This window comes from Rhamphochromis sp. 'chilingali', assembly GCF_963969265.1.
Source record: "Rhamphochromis sp. 'chilingali' genome assembly, chromosome: 21".
Classification (NCBI taxonomy): Eukaryota; Metazoa; Chordata; class Actinopteri; order Cichliformes; family Cichlidae; genus Rhamphochromis; species Rhamphochromis sp. 'chilingali'.
Window position 1 is genome coordinate 28,529,759 of NC_137949.1, and position 16,650 is coordinate 28,546,408.

General features: G+C 42.6%; 2 protein-coding genes across 5 annotated transcripts in view; one reads left to right on the forward strand and one right to left on the reverse strand.

Moving 5' to 3' along the window:
- evla (Enah/Vasp-like a) overlaps positions 1–10,282 on the forward strand; it is a 38,787-nt gene extending 28,505 nt beyond the window's left edge. For all 4 annotated transcript variants that reach the window (XM_080871622.1, XM_080871621.1, XM_080871620.1 and 1 more), the window contains 11 exons: positions 1,931–1,988; positions 3,263–3,318; positions 4,195–5,130; positions 6,545–6,744; positions 6,882–6,997; positions 7,234–7,261; positions 8,794–8,836; positions 8,940–9,000; positions 9,223–9,280; positions 9,373–9,430; positions 9,512–10,282. In XM_080871622.1, the coding sequence (XP_080727748.1) occupies positions 1,931–1,988; positions 3,263–3,318; positions 4,195–5,130; positions 6,545–6,744; positions 6,882–6,997; positions 7,234–7,261; positions 8,794–8,836; positions 8,940–9,000; positions 9,223–9,280; positions 9,373–9,430; positions 9,512–9,549 (1,652 nt within the window). In that variant the 3' untranslated portion in view covers positions 9,550–10,282. The remainder of the gene's footprint in view (positions 1–1,930; positions 1,989–3,262; positions 3,319–4,194; positions 5,131–6,544; positions 6,745–6,881; positions 6,998–7,233; positions 7,262–8,793; positions 8,837–8,939; positions 9,001–9,222; positions 9,281–9,372; positions 9,431–9,511) is intronic.
- A 1,705-nt stretch (positions 10,283–11,987) lies between these two features.
- degs2 (delta(4)-desaturase, sphingolipid 2) lies at positions 11,988–16,501 on the reverse strand. Its single transcript, XM_080871630.1, has 3 exons — positions 16,360–16,501; positions 13,140–13,882; positions 11,988–12,454 (listed from the first exon to the last, which is right to left on the reverse strand). The coding sequence occupies exons 1-3, from the start codon at positions 16,439–16,441 to the stop codon at positions 12,311–12,313; spliced, it is 969 nt and encodes a 322-aa protein (XP_080727756.1). The 5' UTR covers positions 16,442–16,501; the 3' UTR covers positions 11,988–12,310.
- Between the last annotated feature and the right edge of the window lie 149 nt (positions 16,502–16,650).

Genomic DNA, 16,650 nt, shown 5'->3' on the forward strand with positions numbered 1-16,650 from the left:
ATCTAATGTACACACAGTCAGTGGGCTCCTTAGCTCCAGTAAAATGTCTACAAGCATGATCAGGTCCCAACCTCCCCCGGGGCTCCATGTTCTTCCCTTGCCCTCACCATGACAACAGGAAGAAGCATATACGATGCTTCGTGTCAACAGCAGAAATACAAACAAACCCACATTTATACATATTCATGGACACACAAACAGCACAGCGCAGGCTGACGAGTGTCTCGTTAACATCTGCGACGTTACTATTTGTTGAAGGGTTGTGAAGTCTTGATATTGTGTTAACTGGCTCGTGTTTCACGATTGAGTCCCTGAAGTATCACTTTAAAAGTAATACATGCTGTAGATGTTAGCATGTGCATGAAGGAAAGTTAATAATTACCACGAGATAACGAGCTGAATTTATGGGAGCGTCAAAGACACGTTCAAGTCTTCTGTCGCTTCTGTCTTCTGTGCGTATGGTTAAAGCTAAAGAGCCATTAAAAGAATCGAAAACCAAACCGTTTTCAATTTGTCAGCATGAATTGTAGCTTGTGGTAACTGACAAGTGAGCCCTGGATTTAAATTTCTTTCTCGGCATTGCGCCCGAGTATTCTCACTGTACCGGTTCGACAGGTACACCTGTTCAGCTGCTCGTTAAAGCAGAAATTTAGTCAGCATTATGTCATGCAGGTGAAGGATGTTGAAAAGAGAAACTATTGAGCAGTGTTGTTGCCAGAGGTCAGAGGAAAATGGCTAGACTGCTTTGACCTATTAAGAAGGTGACAGTAACTCAAATAACCATTTGTTACAACCAAAGTATGCAGAAGATTCTGAAAGCACAACACCTTGAAGCAGACAGGCTACAGCAGCCCACTCCCATCAGCTAAGAGCAGAAAAGTGAGGCTACAATTTGTACGTGTTTTCCACTGCACAACAGAAGGAAAACTGTTGTCTGGTCTGATGAGTCTTGATATCTGTTGGAGGATTCGGATGGTGTGGTCAGAATTTGAGTAAACAACATGAAAACGTGGCTTCATCCTGCCTCGTAATAATGGTTCAGGCTGCTGCTGCTGATGTAACGGCATGGGGGAAATGATCCAGACTGAGCGTCTCAAGCTGCGACTGTGCCCAGTGTTGACCGCCCCCATCACCCCGCCTGCTGCCCCACATCCTCCAGACGCAGCGAACGGAAATATCACCCGTCGGTGATCTTGATGTCACGGTGGGCGTTGAAGTTTAATGACTGGTATTCTGGTGATATGTGATAAGCGCTCCCCCCGTTAATAGCTGCTCCAGAATGAGGTGCTGACTCCTTCGCTCTGTCTGTAGTTGGTCAACAAGCAAAAGTGCTAAACTGAGATGATCATGTGGCTGATGTTGATTATCCAAAACCAGCTACTAACAAGAGAGATTAGATGTATTTTACTAAATGAATTTTGCTGTTTTGCACTATATGCAGTATTTTTTAGATTTTTCTGTCGGGTTTCTGTTTGTTCCACTTGTTTCAGTTCTTTTCTCTCGTGTTTCACAGTTGAAATTTCTGTGGCTGGCAACTTGTTCAGCAATTATAAACAGCTTGCAGGCCTCCAGGGCAGTGCCTCACATGATGCTGTTGCTATCTGTTTATTCAGCTTCTCTCCCTGAGCACACTACTTAACTGTTTTCTGTCATTTGAGTCCTTTTTTATGTGGTTTGTCTCAATATGAAAAAAACTCCCTGTTGAACTGAGAAATGTTGAACATTTTTGAAGCTGTCTTTGCTTTTTTTTCTGTCGGTGCGGTCACAAACGAGTGTTTGGTATGTGGTGCTATAAGGGGTGATATTCAGCACAAAGGGGAAAGTGTTGGAGATGAATAAAACAGTAATAAGGGCTTACGTGTACACGCATAGAAGCTGATTATTTCTGTGGTTTAATTGCTTTTTTTTCCTCTTATTTTGTGTCTTTCAGGCCCAGTCGTGCAGCGCCAAAATGGGCCCTCCTCGGACGAAAACGAAGCACAAAGGAGGTAAACTTTTACAATGAGAGCACGAGCAGAAATAGTGTAAAACATGTAAAGCTAGTGGAAGACTTTACAAAACAGTAAGCTAGTCTGTAGATCCAAACTCGCTAGTTAATGTTAAATGTGTAAGTATTAAATGGGACCTATTATGCTTTTTCTTATTTTCTGTCATATTTTTATACCGTTACAGTGGTGCATGCTCATTTTTGAGCCAATGATTCAAATAGTCCAGTCAGCATGCACAGGTAATCCCTTTGGGCCTGCGAGGCTTTAGAGCCCTGTAGACACTCTTTGATCTGAATGATGTCACTAACAGCAAACATGTCAGGCATTGGCTGTAAATACAGAAGCGATCCATCGAATTTTACAATCTCCTGTTTGCGAGGGTTAACCAATCAGGAGAAAGTTGGTTTCAAGGATGAGGGATGGGAGCTAAAGCAAGGTTAGGGTGCCTTCTGGGCACCTGCTGGGCGAGGTGTTCTGGCCATGTCCTAACAAGAAGAAGGACCCGGGGTAGACTCAGGACTCAGGTGATTATGTTTCTTGGCTGGCCTGGGAACCCCTCTGTGTTGCCACGGATACGCTGGTAGCACTGGCTGGGCTAGACGGAGGTCTGGGCTCTTCTATTTAGGCTGCTGCCCCGCATCCTGGCCACAGATAAGATGTAGAAAATGGATAGGGGTTGACAAACGCCTAGTCTAGGACGAACAATGGAACATTTTGAATCATGACGAGTTTCTATAGCAGAGTGTAAGGATATAAATGGAGGTAGCTTCCAGTTCAAGAAAATAAAATCAATGTGGAAGTGTCTTAAACCTGCATTCTAACTGAAGGCCACCAGATGGCGATAGCTGTGGTTGCAAGAAGATTTGCGCTCCACTATAAGTCTATGGGAGAATAGTTTTCTGACTTGACCTCAGTAAACACTTTCCTGTTGAGTTTATGGGCTTAGTCAGTCATTGTGGGTCATATTGAATAAAAACTGAAATTTGTTTTCTAAATCTTTGTCATGATAGGTTTCAAAACGGAGGATTATCTTATTAACAACTGGTTAGCTAATGAGCCAACTGTTTACAATGAGACCTTTAGAAATGATTGGATGATGTCACGGTAGATGCGTCTGCTTGTTATACCATCTGTGATTTTAAATTAGCATAACAGGTCCCCTTTAAAACGATTAGTAGTGTTTTTAACAGAGACACAGTCAAAGCTACACATTAGGCTGATTTATCGCCACAAACTGCAGCTTTAAAGAGTCGTGAAAACCTTGCACTTGATAGGATGATGGAGCAACATCAGATGCACAAGGAGAGGGAGCGACGGACGTCAGGATCAGGTGAGGTTTAGACAAACACACCCACACCCTCATATATAAACATGCACTCTTTCTGACACTCGCGCTCACACTCACACACTAACAGGAAGCTCTAGAGACCAAAATGAATGGAAGGGTTTGTATTCACCTAGCTACACAAACATTTTACTGACTCTGGCTGTCAGTAAACAAACTGTTTGCCCCGCTTTTTGCGTTTTTGTTTTTTTGTTTTTTTCCATTACATGATGGACGTTATCGCCATTTAGTCAGGCAAAGCACACTTTACTTTCCCAGAGCAAACAAGTGATTTCATCATTAATACATAGCAGAGATTCCATGCTAGCAGGTCCTAGAGGTAAATAGGCTTCCCCAGTGTGGTTTGTGTTAGTGTTTCCCCCCTTAGTTTCAACCACGACTCCCCAGTCTGTATGCCCTTATGCTTTTTTGAACCCATGCACACATATAAATGTTCAAGTCTGCCTGTTAAATATCCATACAGACTTAAACATCCTCCTTTTGTCCCTGCCGCCACCGGCAATATCAGTGCTCCCCTGCCCCTGCAACATGCTCTACTGCCATCTCTTTCTTCCAGCTACTGTTGGGGGGGGGAAATGCCATATGCTTTCCGATCATGGCTCAGTCATGTTGCATTCTGCTGCTTGTTCTTTTTACAATATTTTGATTCTTTCTTATTTGCTATTGGCTTCTGTTTTTTGGACTGCTCCTGATTTTCTCATCATTACTTGCTTGGTTGCTCAGTTGGTTGCTTTTCATTCTTCTCACGTTTATCTCTTTTCTGTTTTCCTTTGTTTGTTGCCCTCCTTCGTCTGCATCTCCTCCTCTTCCTCCTCCTCTCTCTCTCTCCTCTCTCTGTCTTTCTCTCTCTGCCCGTCACAGTCGTTTCCACTCTCCAATATAAAGTGTCCACCCCTCCCATCCACCCAGACACTCCTCCCGAGTACAGACATTACAGAGCTAGCACACTGCCACCCTCCTACGTCCGCGTGGCATCCTCCTCTCCTCCCACCTCCGCCTCCATGTCTCCCTCTCAGGAGAAGGAGGCGGGAGCCGCTAGGGACAAGGCCCAGCTCTCCTCCCAGCTCTCCACCTCGCTCGCATCAGCCTTTTCCCCAGTCCAGGCAGGAGTGACCACCCAGGGCCGACAGGTCCGTCAGATCCCCCTATCTCCACCCACCGCAGCCCGCCACCTTCACCTTCAACAGCAACAACAGCAACAAGACACCATGCTGCCCCCTAAACACGGCACCTGGTCTGCTTCACACTTGCAGCAAATGTACGCCCAGTTTCCCCAGTCCTCGTCCCCCCCAGTAATGATGGCCATGCCGGTGAAGCAGGGTTTGCCCCCGCAGCCGGTCCTCCCGGTGGCTCACCCCCTCCCACCTGTAAGCACTAGGATGAAGCCCCCACCTTTCGATCCCAATACCGTTACAACCCCTCACCAATACCCTCAGCACCACCCACACCCTCACTCCAACGGCCAGCCAGACGATTCCTACTCCCCTCATTCTCAGCACCTGCCACTCACACCACAGTACTGCGAGGCCATCCCACTGCCCCCTCTCACAAGTCAGACACCCCCAGGCCCTCCCCCCAGCCACCAGCCCCAGTACCCATCCACTTTCCACCCACAGCAGCAGCAACAACAACAGCATCAGCAGCAGCAGGTGTACCACCAGCAGGCCCAGCCCCCTACCACCACCACCACCTCTTCCTCCTCCTCCTCGCCCCCCTCTTACACTGCCATGTCTGACGGGGGCTCGCCCAAGAAGACCCCCTCCCCTGTCCCCCAGCCAACCCCCATGACCAGCAGCAGTAAGTATGAGGAGGAGAGCGGAGGAGGTAGTCCCTCAGCAGAGGGACATGTTTACATAGTGTGTGTAAATAGTGTATGTGTATGTGTGTGTGTAGAATAGGTTGTTAAATGCACCACACCTGCACTGTTAGACAAGAACATGAAAAATATATGTGTGGTATCAGCAGTTAAAGCCCAAACACACCCAGAGGTCCACCCACAGTTTTCTCACAGGGTGTCATCAGACTACTTCTCAGGATTGCTAGGGTGTGAACGTAGTCTGCTTAATCTGTGTAAAGCTGTCCCACTTACAGGGCGAGACGTGCAGTGCTGTCCAGTCGTTTTAGGCACTAAAAGTAAAGAGAAGATATTTTAATATGACACGGATTCATCCATTTAGAAAACAAAACAAAACGTCACCTTCTGCCTTTAAAACAACCAAGTTCTCCTTTCGCACTCTCACACATTTTCACTGTGCTTGGCAGGAATGTTTTCAAATCTTGCATAACTCTCCACACTCCTTCTGCCATTATAAGCTCTCTCGGTTGCTTCAGCCTCTTTATTCCCGACTCACAGCGATCCGCTCCACAGTATGTTTAGGATTGATGTCATTCTAACCGAACAAATTCCCTGTTGGTATCTTATGATTGATATAAGTCTAAACTGCCTAAAACCTTTGCACAGTGCTGCTCACAATGAGTCATGTGTTATTAGTGCTATTGGTTTTATGACAGTGTAATTCCCAGGAGAACTTCAACCAACTTCCATCTCACCAGGTATATAATCAAGCAGAAATGTAATATACTTGTGTAGGTGTGCAGAGCCTTTAAGACAAACATTTACGCGCCTCTTTTTATAAATATACATATTTCCGTCAATGTAGCTCAATGCAGCAGAACAATAGGCCTTTGCTGCTGACAATTTCTTCAAGATTCCCAGCAAATCATGCTTCACACAGTTACAGCGCACAACCCTAAAATTGAAGAAACACAGGAATTCAGGATTGTATTGACAAGTCAGTGGACCTGAAGTCGTTCCTGCTGTGCAGGTTTTTCACTTTGCCTGACTTGACTATCTGCCGTTATCAAACAAAATACATTTGAAGCTACTGTCAGATCTTTGGTTTTATTCCTGGTCCTGGAATTATTCAAAGCCTGTAGGAAAATTTAAAGCATACCTCTATCATCAGCTGGCTTTCACATAACCTTCCCACAAAATATATATATATATATATATATATATATATATATAGATAGATATATAGATAGATATATATATAGATATATATATGGATATATATATATATATATGGATATATATATATATATATATATGTCAGGCCCCCAACATTTAATCAGGATTTAATCTTACTCCTCCCAAGTGTTCTCATCTCTGCACGTAACCCATCTCTGCTTTCTATTGCACCTCCTTCAGCCGCAGCTCCAGCACCTATGGCTGGTCCTCCAGCCCCACCACCACCACCTGGTCCACCACCCCCAATGGCCGTGCCGCCACCCATGCCCCCTCCATTACCCGCTGGTGGAGGGCCTCCTGGTGGCCCACCTGGGGTCCAACACCAACCCTCAGGACTGGCTGCGGCACTGGCTGGAGCCAAGCTACGTAAAGTGAATAGGGTGAGCCTCCCTGCTTTAGTCTGAGGAGGTTCAGACTAAAGCAAGGGTATGTTATTAGCATATTTTAGGCAGAAAGGTTCCACCTACCCCCACGGGAGAAAAAAAGGAAACCTGTTTTGTAATGTGTCTGTGTTTAGGATGAGAGCAGCCCTCCTGGTTCTAGTGGCAAAAGTGACTCCAACCGGTCTAGCGGTGGCAGTGGCGGCGGAGGGGAGGGACTGATGCAGGAGATGAATGCCTTACTAGCACGCAGGTCAAACAACTTTCTAAACACACATAAACTTTTTACCCCTTCACCTGTCAGATCATGCAGTGACACAGAAACCTGTTCCGTTAGCCTTTTTGTTTTCCTTACAGTAAATATCTATTGAAAAAAATGTTTCTGGGTTCATATCATATCCGTGTCACAATCTATTCATACTAGTTTCTGAATTCTCACTGAAAGCTCACTCTTTTTACACAGTTTCCTCATTCCCTTTTCTCTTTTAGACGAAAAGCTTCTGAGAAACCTGATGAAGTAAGTTTTGTGCTTAAAGATATAGCTCAACATTTTTGGGAATTTCCCTTATTTTCTTTATCATCGAGAGCTGGTAGAAAAGATACCAGTTTCAATTCATTCTTTTAAATGTGAGACTCAAGCCTAGAGAGATATCCAACCTTTGAAAAACAGATGATAACAGCTAAACTAACAAGTTATTGACAGATCTTATGTTTAGCATAGAGATTACAGACCTGATATAAAACATGGACCTCGCCACAGTTACCTGGACTTATATTTTTAGCACTGTAATTGTTGTTGCTTATTTTTTTTGGAGCCAGAAGTTATCATTTTTGGATCAACGATTGGAGTCAAACTGGGAAATTGCATGCATAAAGTTTATCTGTGCATCACATGGCCATGGATGGCTTCTCAGTGCTTGGAGCTAAGTAGCATATAAATAGAATAGCAAAGATTCACTCACCAAAACTTCAACACTGTCTTATCTGATGATTAGATCATTTACACTAAAAAGCCCCAACACTTGTCACTTGTCAGTCAGCACATTCATGCCCTTAGTAACGCATGACTTAAAGGCGCAATCCAGTTCAGCTGATGAGTTATGAAAGAAACTCATCCCCCACACACTAAAGGGATAAATAAGCTGTGGAGAACAGGGTGTAAACACGACTTCTAAAGGTCTAAATCTGAGCATTTTAACATGGGACTGACTCAGTGTTAGCACTGGTCTCAAGCGACCAGTCCAGGAATTGTAGTTTTTGTGTCATGAACTAGCTGTGTGGAGGCAGATGAGGACCCAAACCCAAAACTCACGGAGACAGGAACTGAACTCAAAATCACTGCTTTATTGCAGGCCTTACAACGAAACAGAACTAAACTGGGAATACTAACAGAAGACCGAGGGAACACAGAAAGACACACAGGTTCAGGGAGGAGACATTGATGACGCAACCCTGAACTGAGGGAGACATGCACATAAATACACAGAGGGTTAACGAGGGAAGTGGAAGCACACGGGGAACACCGCTGACACAGATAATCGTAACGGGACAGGGTAGGAGTGAACACAACATGACACATACTGATGAGAGACTGTCAAAGTAAAACAGGAAGTACACAGAGGTTCAGACAGGAGGAGAGAGAGCACAGACATAACGGGCTGGGGAAAACATTGAATGAAACACAAGGAGGGGAAACGAGGGCTCACAGATACACAGAGGGGCACACAGGGGGTAATCAAATAAGGAACATCTTTAACAGAACCTAGGAACCACGGCATAAGGAACAAAATACAAAAATACAAGAAAACTAAGAATGCTGGGCCAACATGGCCCAGGACCATGACATTTTGGCATTTTGCTATTTTTCCATTTGTTGCTGGCATGATTGGTATCAGTGTTTAAATAAAGCTCTAGAAGCGTGACTAGGATATTTTCCAAAATGTGCATTGTTTTAAGGATGTTTTTTAAATATTTCAGAGATGTATGAAATTACTTACGGTTATTAACAATACTCAATGTCTGATAATCAATATCTGTCTCTCCTTGAAGGATGACTCAGGTGGTCGGGGATCAGGTCAGCAGAACTCAACAGGTATTAACACTGATGCTTTATCGGCTTTATCTGCACATATTTCAGTATATTTTAGTCCGTGGAGTAGCCACGTTATCTGATTGTAAGTATTTTACTCTGCAAGATGCTGTGAAGAGGCCATGGGAGCGATCCAACTCTGCAGAAAAGTCCTCACTGGTGTCCAGGTCTGTAGATAAGAGGAGGAGCAGGAGGAGCAATGTTCTGAATATGAAATAGATACCAAACCTCTAGCATTACCCACAGGGATTTAGGCATAAATTTGTTTCACTGGAGCAACAGTGAAGTGTTGAAAATTCACTTTTATCAATGCAAATGATAAAAATATGTAGCCTGTTCTACTTCACTGTCCACTGTGTTTTTAGTCACTTCACCCATTTGCCTTTCAGAGTAAGGCCCATCGGCAGCACTAGTGAAGCAGACACAGAGTTTGACAGGATGAAACAGGTTGGTTTAACTTCCCATGTAGCATAAAGCGCATTATGGGTTCACCCTGCGAAACTGAAATGAGACTCACGAGCTTGTTTACTGCCCCGCAGGAGATTTTGGACGAAGTCGTGCGCGAGTTGCATAAAGTGAAAGACGAGATCATTAACGGTAAGCAGCAGCCGTCCTTGTGAAGTTAAACAGCAGTGTAGCCTTTTTTTTTCTTAAATTGTTTTTTTTATTTTCTCTCAGCCATCAGACAAGAAATTGGCAGAATCAGTACATCCTAATCTCATCCGAGCGTACAGATGGAAGAGGAGGAGCAGGAGGAGGAGAGCGACGGAGGAGCTGGAGGAGGACGGACACGCAGATGCACAGACGCGAGGACCAGGGAATGTTCTCTCAATGTTTCTGTGACCTCATAGACGCCATCGTTCGAGTTGCAGAGACGTTGTGGCAACATTTAAGTCTGCTGGACAGCAACAATAAAAAGAAGAAACAGAGACAAGAGAGCGCGGATTAACGAGAGGGACGAGCAGAAGAAATGTGGGGATGGATTAAAGGAAGACTGACGTACAGGTTGAACTCAAACAGAGGTTGACAGATGGACTAAAAGAAGAAGTGAGGAAAAGAAGGACGTTCGTGCTGAGTTTTGGTGTTGTGGTCCTCTCTGTGCACCTAGACTCAGTCAGCCCAGTGTTGCAACTCTTTGTTTGCCGTTCAGTCCAAGTCTTAAGAAGAAAATATTTTTGTTTTCTAAGTTTTTACTGTTTTATTATTTAAAAAATGTGGTGATAATGATGATGATGCTGTTGATGACAATGAGTATTTTATTGATATTCTAGAGGGAGAAAGGAATCTTGCACACCCTACGTCAGCCTTTTATATTTTCTATTGTTTTTGTTTAGTTTATCCCTAACTCGTTGACGATAACAAGCACAATATGGGCACAGTGGCTCCGCATACCCACCTGCCCTCAACTGGCATATTTAAAAAAAAAAGAAAGAAAAAAAAGACTTTTTACGACCTTGCTCATACTGGCGTTGTGTATCTAACCTTTAAGAAAAAAATAGCTTAAACCACTTGAATTACCTTAATTTCCACCATATTTAAAGGCATAACAATTTTTTTTGTTTTTAGCAATGAATCAGACAACACACAAAAAGTCTGCTCTGCAACTCCAGTGTGACCGAGGTTTCTCTGTAACTGTTCGGACGTGCGAGATCACTGAAACTCGGGGATCATTCACAAAAAACAGGCCGATAACTTTAAATGTGCCACCTGGTTTTACCTAGGTATAAAAAAAAAAATGTAGTATTATATATATTAGTCACCCTATGCTTTGTGAACCCCACCCCCCACCAAGTATGCATGAATACCCCATCTCTATGAATAAGTTTATTTGGTTTGGGGACAAAAAAAAAAAAAAAAGACACACACATGCAAAAATCTATATAAACGGTGGTACATTTACTATAGTGGTTTGTTTCTATGAACGTTCCCTTTCTACAAGATGTTAACCTTGATGATGGTAGCAATGTGGGGAGAAAAAAAAAGTGAAGAGGATTGGTTGCTCTGGCAATATGCAAACCTAGCTAAGTGCAAGAGATGAAAAGTAGGCCTTTGTGATGGTAGCTAAATGTGTATTTGCAGGAAGGCTTTGGATGAATATCAGTTGTTGCATTCTGTTCACTCTGTCCGCTCTCAACTACGTTCTCATTTAAAAAGCTGGAAGTAAATTCATTCATTCAAAAAAAAAAAAATTGTCAGCTACACAGTATCCTGCTCACTGTGTGTGTGTGTGTGTGTGTGTGTGTGTCTCACTATCTTCGAGTTTGTCTTAAGCTTGAAGGCATATTTTTCTACGGATACCACAGTGACAAAAGCATTAACACACTCAGGAATGCAGAGTTTCTCCTTATAAAGACTTTTTATGTAGTGCATTTTTTTAAATAGAACTTTTATAAACAAGATAATGCTTAAGACTGAATATACATTAGGTTGAACAGTCAGTGGGTGGACAAAACAACACAAACCCTGCATAAAAACAGTAGCCATGCTTGTAATTTACCGTTTGTGGTGGCTTGTGATTCTTGTAGATGCTTTCTTTTTCACCCCTGTGCTTCTTGTCATTTCACACGCTGGTATTTTATTCTAAGGATAAGCGGACGCGAATGGGTGGATGGATGGTATTTTATTCTTTATACCAGTTAGTGTGTCACTAGAAAATAATTTAAAATGGCAAACACTAAATCCAAAAACAGAAAAGCTGTATGATCAAAGAGTGGTCATAAGAGGCTCCTTAGCAACACCGATGTAAATGAATACTTCATGAACATGTGTTCAACCTGAAGAAACACCAGTATGGTCATTTAACAAGCCTAACACTCTGAGATAAAATCCTTGTACGGCGATGCAGCTGCAACCAAGCAGAACGAGGCATCACAGAAGAAAAGGCTCCTCTTACTGGAAGGTAAGTTTCAATGCTTATTTTCCACTTCAGCATTGTTCTGCATGACGGATGTGCAGCTGCTAATCTAAGCGATTGTGCTTCTGCAGAAACTCTCACGAGGCTTGACGAACGCTTACAATCAGGAAAACTAAACGGCATGGGGTAGTGACATCTCCATAAAACCACATGAGAATGTATGTGACCTTTATCCCGAAGTTATGGCTTTATGTCGCCTTCAGTCACAGATAAGAAAAAATTTACCTTCTTTTTTTCCGCAATTCTTCTTTGTGCTTTCTGGGTACAAGTAGATTTCCACATTGCACAATGACACTGGCTGTCTTTTTATAGCAGGAATAAATAACATCCAGTCATATGAGGTGAAATCTCATTTGTGTAAAATATGCAGCTGAAATGTGCACATTGCCTTATAGTAACACGAGTGCAGCACTGATTAGATAACAATGTCAAACATGTTATTGGGCTTACGTATGGTAACATCCACACTATGCAACAAAACTAGACTTTCTGTTGTGGTTAGCCGACGTCTGACAACTACAATTCACATTCTTGCTTAGCAGATCAATCAATCAATCGGAGATCTATTCCTGTTTGCTCAGCTTGTACTCCCGTTTGATTCTGGAATAGGGCCCGATGCTGTCGTCAAACACAAAGTCCCACAATACACGGCTCCAGGAAGTGTGTTGAGGCAGGGAGTCGTAATACTCGGCTGCGATTTCCTTGACCTGCCAGTTAAAAAAAAAAAAAAACAGAAGTTAAAAATGAAAGAGAAGAAATATCAGTGAGAAAGAAGGTGGTGTAGAAAGAGTAAATATTGCAAATGATGAGTGTAAAGCCTGCATCTGAAGTGCAGAGTTAATGTGTTTAGGATTTGAGGGCTTTTATTTATTCGACCTAATTCGACATGACTGTATTTGACTAGAACAAGTGCAAACAGAACAGCATATTGTATGATATTACACAAAACAGTACGTCGGGGTGAATGCAGCTCGACATATCCTGACTGAAATGTTTTACTAGACAATGAAAAGGGGGGCGTGAATGGGGGTTAAAATGTAACTAAACAAAATAGATTTTTAAAGAGTTCTTTAAACTCGTGGTCAACAAACCTAAAGGCAGTTAACTTGTATTAAGTGCCAACACTGTCCTGATAGAGGCGGCAGTTAATCATTTAAAAAACCTGCCCATTAAGCTCATAAATACTTGCAGTTAATGGGAAAAAGAAATTAGATTTTTGGCATTTCCCAGTGTCTGTTGTATTTAGGTTCTAAAAGTCAGGAGAGGCCCATATCATCTGTCCACAGTATTCAGTGATATAACTGTGCTCATTTTTCTACGCTCAGTACATTCAAGTCCAAAGTTATAAGTTATACTGTTATAAATCTATTTCTAACAGTAATATGTTCTCACCTGAGGTAGTTTACTGCCGGGTATGCTGGGAAAGTCGTGGTGCTCCATGTGATACCCAACATTGAAGGTAATCAAGTTCAACGCTCCATAGTAGGAATATGTCTCATGTCCTTTAAGGAACATGTAGTGCTCAGCTATGAAATGTCCAGAGATCGGATGCAGTCCCATACCCAAGATAGATCCCGCAATGAGGTAAATGATGGGCTTCACCCCCCATAAATAGTAGATAATTAGGTCTACTACAAGCTGAACCATTGCATTCTGGATCTCAAGCCGACCGACTGGCTTTGGGTTGACCACTAATGGGCGCAGGGCGTAGAATAATGGCTGGAGGAAGAGCCAGAGGATCTTCCTGGCTGGGGTGCAGAAGAACCATCCCTCAAAGTCTGTAGGTATGTCAACATCAAGCTGGTCCCCTCCAAGATACCGGTGGTGGTCGATGTGGTACTTTTTGAAGGCGGCAGAGTAGGGCAGCCCGATGGGTAGGTTGGCCCACATGGCGAACCAGCGGTTCCACTTCGCCAGCTTGTTACCAAAAGCCACGTTGTGGGAGATGTCGTGGATAGCCAGAGTCAGGGAGTGATTAATACAGCCTCCAAATGCATAGGCCCAGAAGAAGATCCATTTCCAGGAGAGGTCCTGGACCAGGAAGCAGGCCAGGAATTGGGTCAGGACCATGCCCGATACCACCCACTTCAACTGGGGGTCTGGACCCATCAGAGACTTGATCTGTGGATATTTGGCTGAGGAGAGAAGCAAGAAAAAAAGAGGGATGGAAAAGAGCAAAGGCAGGAGTAATGCGATTGTTGAAAAAGAAAGAAAGAATCGCAGGAGTGGCAGAGGACATGTGAGGAAAGGGAATAATAGATTAAAGGAAGCAGTGAAGAAAATGAGGATAAAAGAAATGAATTAATTATTTTTTCTGAAACAGTGACTTGCACAGCATATGTTTCACAGTAATTTTCCTAAGGTTGCTCTCAGCAAACAAGCTGTGAGGTAGCTGCCCTTCTCTTGGGAAAACCATGCTGAGAAAAGTCAGCTTTAATTGGCAGAGGTGTTGTTTTGCTGCAGGAAATGAAACTCAGGGAGAAACAAAGGAGCATTTGAAAAATCATTCTTTTTTTTTTCTTTTTAAAAAAAAAAAAAAAAAAAAAGACTTTTACAATTAAAAAAATTTAAATAATTAGGTCATACAGGTTCTGATTTGTTGCACTGGCCCCACCTTATGGGAACAGCAAAGAAATTTGGGCAGGTAAGTGAAAAAGCTTTGTGCCAAGTGATTCGGCTACTAAGACTTTACAATCACACCATACAGAGCATATCCTATCATGCATTACATCAAAGTTAGCCACACACCATCGCGGGATGTTGCATGCAAATCTGACCTACTTCCTTAGTTTCAGGTTGTGTAATGTCTCTATGCAAAACTTTCTTACCTTGGTGACTAATAGATTAAAGATACTGGGGCTGGGTCCCTGTGACCGTTTCATATTTTGATAGTCTCCTCTACGGACCAAATCCCCTTTATTCTATGAATGTTTACCCAACAAGAATTCCCTGTTGCTTCCCTGCAGTCTCCCATTGTGAAACAATCATTCATCAACATACAAGCATTACATCAGCATTAGTATTGCTTTCAAATCTGTGGCTCAATGTGAGCTCACCTCCAGAGCGTCCTTCCCTTTTTCCTAATTAAAGCCGTTTATGGACCATAAATTTTCAGATGCTGTCACAGCCTGCCTCCAGGGTATGAAGTTAAATCAATGACCAGGCATCATAAAACTCCAGTAATAACTTCTTAATGTGCCCATGCAGAACACATGTTGTAAAGCCATTAGAGAATTTTGACTTCATCATGTCAAACAAGAAAGGCCTTTCATTTGCCTTACTGTTAGATCATTTTCCAGCATAGAGTATCAGCCAAAATTAATTCACACATTATTCTGTTCAACATGTGGTGGTTGATCACATGTGTGGTCTCATAAGCATCTGTAATGGCAGGTACTGCTGTCCTTTGAATGTGCAGTATAATGTTAAGTTTATGGCCTGTGAGTCCCGCCTGAACCTTCAGTCTGCAGACGTGGAAAAAAAAAGCCATTTAATTTATTAAACTGTTCAAAAGGTGCCCCTTCCATCAAATGGTAAAGTAAAAGGATCTGAAGCACAATTACCTCTAACACATTTCTCCACCACATCCCTGTCCCCTCAGAGCAGAGGACAATAAACAGTTTAATAATTTAGGATTTTGTAGTGTCAAGAAACCCACCACCTACTAGGTGTGTCTTTCACACCCAAGTAAGCATGCAAATACTGGGTAAAGACAAGATTAAATACACTTCAGCAGCAGAGCTTTTAAAATGGATCAAATGACGGATCAGATGTTTGTGATACATATTTTATAGGCAAGGGAAAAATAAAAAGAAATAAAATGGAAACTCCAAACAGTTTGGATACATTCTGTTGGCTCATTCGTGTCATGATTAAAGGATTTCCCAGGAACCTGTAAAACCTTTCTTATCATTTAAGGAGTAGCATTCAGAGTGTGACAGTCATGATTTGGAAAAGTGAACTGTCACTACATTCCTATTATTTCACAAGTTAGGGGGTTTCGAAAAAAAGAAATGTTGAAGTGAATTAAATGTGTCACTATCACGAGCTTGAAACATGCAAATCCTCTTTTATAACCCGTGTTTCCTTTTAAGAAATAACTGACTTTAGTTTTAAAACCGCAATCAAAAGTAAACATGAAGACTGCAACATCAGATTTGAAATTCCACTCACAGCACGCTGTACTCGTATTTATTTAATTGTTCGTTTGCATTGATTTTAACTGGAGTACACTCCAGGTACACGCTATACCTTCGCCAATAAATACACGGATTTAAAGTAATAAGTAAATCGATCTCGTCGCACCTAAAACAGTACAAGTATGCGTAACTTCAAGTACAAGTAATAAAACTATGTGTTTATCATGAGCGGCATGTTCGTTTCTACGTTTTCACTGCATCCACTGTGAGCTGATAGCTCGTTAAGCAACTGCTTGTAAACAGGTTTAACCGGCTACAGTTTTATAAGTAGAGTATAGACAGGGAAAAAAACAACTTTGACCTCAACTGTTAACACGTTGACTTCTAAAGCGCAGTTTCTGGCGGATTTTAAAAAACAATCTGGACTTTTTTGGGTTGTTTTAAAAAAAAAAAAATCTTCTGTCATTTCTTACCCAGAATTTCCTTTCTTCTTGAAGTGTGCGGCTGGTCAGTGTAGACCCATTCAAAGTCGCCTCTTCCACCTGTCTTCCCCATGGCTATCTACTCTGCGTGTGAGGCATCCGGCTCCGTGTCATCAAACCTTCGAAGTATCGGGACACACCCACCTTGACAGGTTGCAGACAGAAGGTTTAGGGTGTGGTCTCACGCCCCTCCTCCGAAAGTTGACGCAGGGCAAACCTGCTTGTGCACCTGCTGAAATGTATGCAACCCCGCAGCGAGTGTTTTCTGTCGTGGAGACTAGA

What these genes read in the sequence shown, in the direction of transcription:
- degs2 (XM_080871630.1), bottom strand. Translation starts at nt 16,441, where the DNA reads ATGGGGAAGACAGGTGGAAGAGGCGACTTTGAATGGGTCTACACTGAC. An exon ending in AAGAAGAAAGGAAATTCTGG is followed by an intron (nt 13,883 to 16,359) that starts GTAAGAAATGAC and finishes TTCTCTCCTCAG; the next exon opens with CCAAATATCCACAGATCAAG. An exon ending in CCGGCAGTAAACTACCTCAG is followed by an intron (nt 12,455 to 13,139) that starts GTGAGAACATAT and finishes TTTAACTGGCAG; the next exon opens with GTCAAGGAAATCGCAGCCGA.